General features: G+C 43.4%; 1 protein-coding gene across 1 annotated transcript; it reads left to right on the forward strand.

Annotated features, from left to right (window-relative positions):
- The first annotated feature begins 796 nt into the window (after positions 1-796).
- RBM34 (RNA binding motif protein 34) lies at positions 797-2,190 on the forward strand. The gene has a single exon (XM_063440870.1). The coding sequence runs from the start codon at positions 908-910 to the stop codon at positions 2,126-2,128; it is 1,221 nt and encodes a 406-aa protein (XP_063296940.1). The 5' UTR covers positions 797-907; the 3' UTR covers positions 2,129-2,190.
- Positions 2,191-3,658: the final 1,468 nt, after the last annotated feature.

The raw sequence follows: 3,658 nt of genomic DNA on the forward strand, positions 1-3,658 counted from the left end.
ATGCGCATGTGCGCAAAGAGCAGTGCGCACATTCAATCAGTCCATAGGAAAGCATTTCTCAATGCTTTCCTATGGACGCTGGCGTCTTCTCACTGTGAAAATCACAGTGAGAAGCGCGGAAGCGCCTCTAGCAGCTGTCAATGAGAAGCCACTAGAGGCTGGATTAACCCATAGGTAAACATAGCAGTTTCTCTGAAACTGCTATGTTTACAGCAGGCAGGGTTAACACTAGATGTACCAGGCACCCAGACCACTTCATTAAGCTGAAGTGGTCTGTGCTATAGTGGTCCTTTAACTTTTTATTTTCATATATTTTTTTCTTGAATTTTTTTCTTTTTTTTAATACAAGCATAAACAATAGATATTTATTTTATAGTTTATAGATATAAACAACAACAATAATGCAATGATAACATATATCAATAAAACAATGCAATTGAATAAGTACACCAATAAATATAAACATGAAAAAAACAAACTAGTATAACACACAAGACATAATTCAGAACTGGGGTATGCTGCCAACTCCCCAGCACCTTCTTAAAAAAAATTACAACTATGCAGAACTTAAAACACTGTGCACAACTAGTTATCTTTCTGTTTAATATGTTGTTTTTTTCTTTCTTTCTTATTGCTCTCTCTCTCCCCCCCCCCCCAGCAGCTGCAGAACTACAAATGCCGTGAGGCTCTGCCAGCCTTAAGCGCGCAAAGCATCACGGTCGTTGTAGTTTTATAGCAGGTAAATCGTATCTGCGCACGCGCGGCTCAGGGGTTCTGCGTCACGTGATTTGCGTGTCAGGAGCTCGCTACCGGAAGCGGAAGCAGCTGCTTGCAAGGGGAGCACCACGCTGCTTTTGGAAGCGTGTGAGATATTTATGGTCGGGCTGGGAGGTCGCTGACTCTCGCAATGGGGAAGAAATCACAAAAATCGCAGGTGAAGTCAGGTAACAGTGGGGAGACACAGAGCAAGGATAGCAAGCCCTCTGAGAGCTATGTGGCAGGGGACATTGCAGAGAGTCTGTTTGCTAAGAAGTCAGGTGAGAAAGACTCCAGCTTGCTCTCACTCTTCAATGCAAAGACCTGCACAGTCCAGGCAGCTTATGTCCCTGTGGCTGCAACCCCTGTCAAAAGAAAGCTCCCCGAAGAGGATGTGTCGAAAAAAGCTTTGCCCAATGTCGTAAATGTAAATATCTCCCCCGCTAAGAAATCCAGAGTGCTGTCTGAGGGCGAGCAGAAGGTAGCAGACAGAGAGAGTGCGTTGTCAAATGCGGACGTAGACGAAAAGGTCCAAAAAAAGACTCTCAAGGTGGCGAAGAAGGACGCAGATGTTGAGACAGCGGTGACGCGGCGGATCAGGAAGAAGATAAACAAGCGAGAAGAGGCGGCAAAAAATAAAAGGACTGTGTTTGTTGGTAATCTGCCAGTGGACTATACTAAACCCGCTCTGATGAAATTTTTTAAAGAATTTGGACTCATTGAATCTGTTCGTTTTCGTTCGCTGACACCAGCCGAACCCAAGTTATCAAAAAAAGCAGCCACGATTCAACGTAAGTCACACCCAAAAAGGAATAATATCAACGCGTATGTCGTTTTTAAAGAAGAAAGTAGTGCTTCCAAAGCCCTTAAAAGAAATGGAGCTGAGGTAGCCAGTGGGGTGTGTATTAGAGTTGATCTGGCCTCAGCGAATAAATCTCACGATAACAAGAAATCTGCCTTTGTTGGGAACCTTCCATATGAAATCCAAGAGGATTCTGTCCGTGAGCACTTCGCAGAGTGTGGGAAAGTTGAAGCCGTTCGTCTTATTAGGGACAAAACTTCTGGTCTTGGCAAGGGTTTCGGCTATGTTTTGTTTGATTGTAAAGATGCGGTCCAACTCGCTATGAAGTTGAACAACTCCGAGCTAATGGGAAGAAAACTGCGAGTAAAACGCTGCGTTACAGAGTCTTCAGGCAAAGCACCACCTAAAAAACTCAAAATGAGCTTTGATTCTTCAAAGAAAACAAAACCACAGGATAGCAAAGCATTTGTTGGAGAAATCGCAGATGTTAAGAAAAGTATTAAGAAAAATAAAATTAAGAAAAAAACTGGACCAAAAATGTCAAAAGGCACAAAGAAACAGAAAAAGTAAAACTGCAAGTGAGATAAATGTGCCTATCGTGCTCTGGTTCTACTTTTCTACTTTGTATAGAGTACCAACCTAGATATATTGTATTGCAGTTTTGATGTTTTGTTTCATGTGGGTCACTTTTACAAACAATACAAGACGTTAAACTTTGTTGAATGTTTTCAGTGTGTTTTTTGTTTTTTTTTTAAGTTCCAAACTCCATTTTTTTTTATATATATTTAAAGGAACACTGTAGGCACCCAGACCACTTCAGCTCATTGAAGTGGTCTGGGTGCAAAGTCCCTTAACCCTGCAATAGTAATTATTGCAGTTTCTGAGTGCAATAATTACCTGTGAGGGTTAACTCCAATTCCAGAATTGAAACTGTTTAGTCCGTTATCTGACGTTGGACGTCCTCACGCTCAGCGTCAGATTTTATATTATTCGATGCTTTCCTATGGGGAAATCCTAATTGCTGCGAATGAGTATTAGGTCTTCCCTGCTATACTGTTAATTTAAAACCAAATCTCAATTTTAAGAGTTTTACCAGGATCCTGTCAACATGTACATCAAGCATGTCAAACTCGCGGGCCGCGAGTGCATGCTCAGTGTTATAGCAGAGTAGGCACCTGCTTTCCCCATATTGCAGGTGCCTACTCTGTGAAAACTTACCTGGCTGGGGAGGAGGGCCGCGAGGGAGCTCAGCCTTCCAACTCCTCACTGCTCCCTTGCGTGCACCGACTGAAGTGAAGCCGGGCTCCGGAATATGACGTCATATTTCGGCACCCGGCATCACTAAACCATGCGAGGGAGCAATGAGGAGCAGGAAGGACCCCAGGAAGATGCCCCACATCGGCTCCATAAGGTAAGGAGCATTAAGGAAAAGTATGTGTACGTACGTCTGTCAGTGAGTGTGTGTGTGTGTGTCAGTGTGTCTGTCAGCGAGTGTGTGTGTCAGTGTGTCTGTCTGTCAGCGAGTGTGTGTGCGACCCACATAAACTTGAACCTTGTTTATGTGGCCCGTGCCACACTATGAGTACATCATGACGCTTCTGCTACTGTGGATATAATGTAGAAGTTTAACATTTCTATTCTCTCTAAAAAAAAAGTTCCAAATTTGAATGGCAGTGATTGTAAGATCTAGTGTTTTCTTTGCCTAGCAATCTCAGCCTGCCAGGTGAGGGGATTGGGTTTTGACAAACTGCATAAAGTGAACCACCCACGGAAATAAAAAAAATCTTACCTGATCGCGCTCCCATGTACATTGAAAGCACCATAAATCATAAAGATACATGGTTTATGTAATGCAAAATATAAATAATCACTCACTTTTCCTATGTTCCAACACACTTCATGGTAGTGCGCCACCTCTGCTTCTCATGAAGTCTTTGATATGTCCTGCTTGGGACACATTCCCAAGCTGGGCAGATCTCGTCAGTGGCATTGCCACGCTCACTTCGTTGCCAGTGTCAAAACGGAGTCACATTGTGTTACTTCATTCCTATACTCCCTAGCCGGTGCTGTGGTTGCTAGCAGAGGAGAGCGGAGGGACCT

Source organism: Pelobates fuscus, chromosome 2 (assembly GCF_036172605.1).
Source record: "Pelobates fuscus isolate aPelFus1 chromosome 2, aPelFus1.pri, whole genome shotgun sequence".
NCBI lineage: Eukaryota > Metazoa > Chordata > Amphibia > Anura > Pelobatidae > Pelobates > Pelobates fuscus.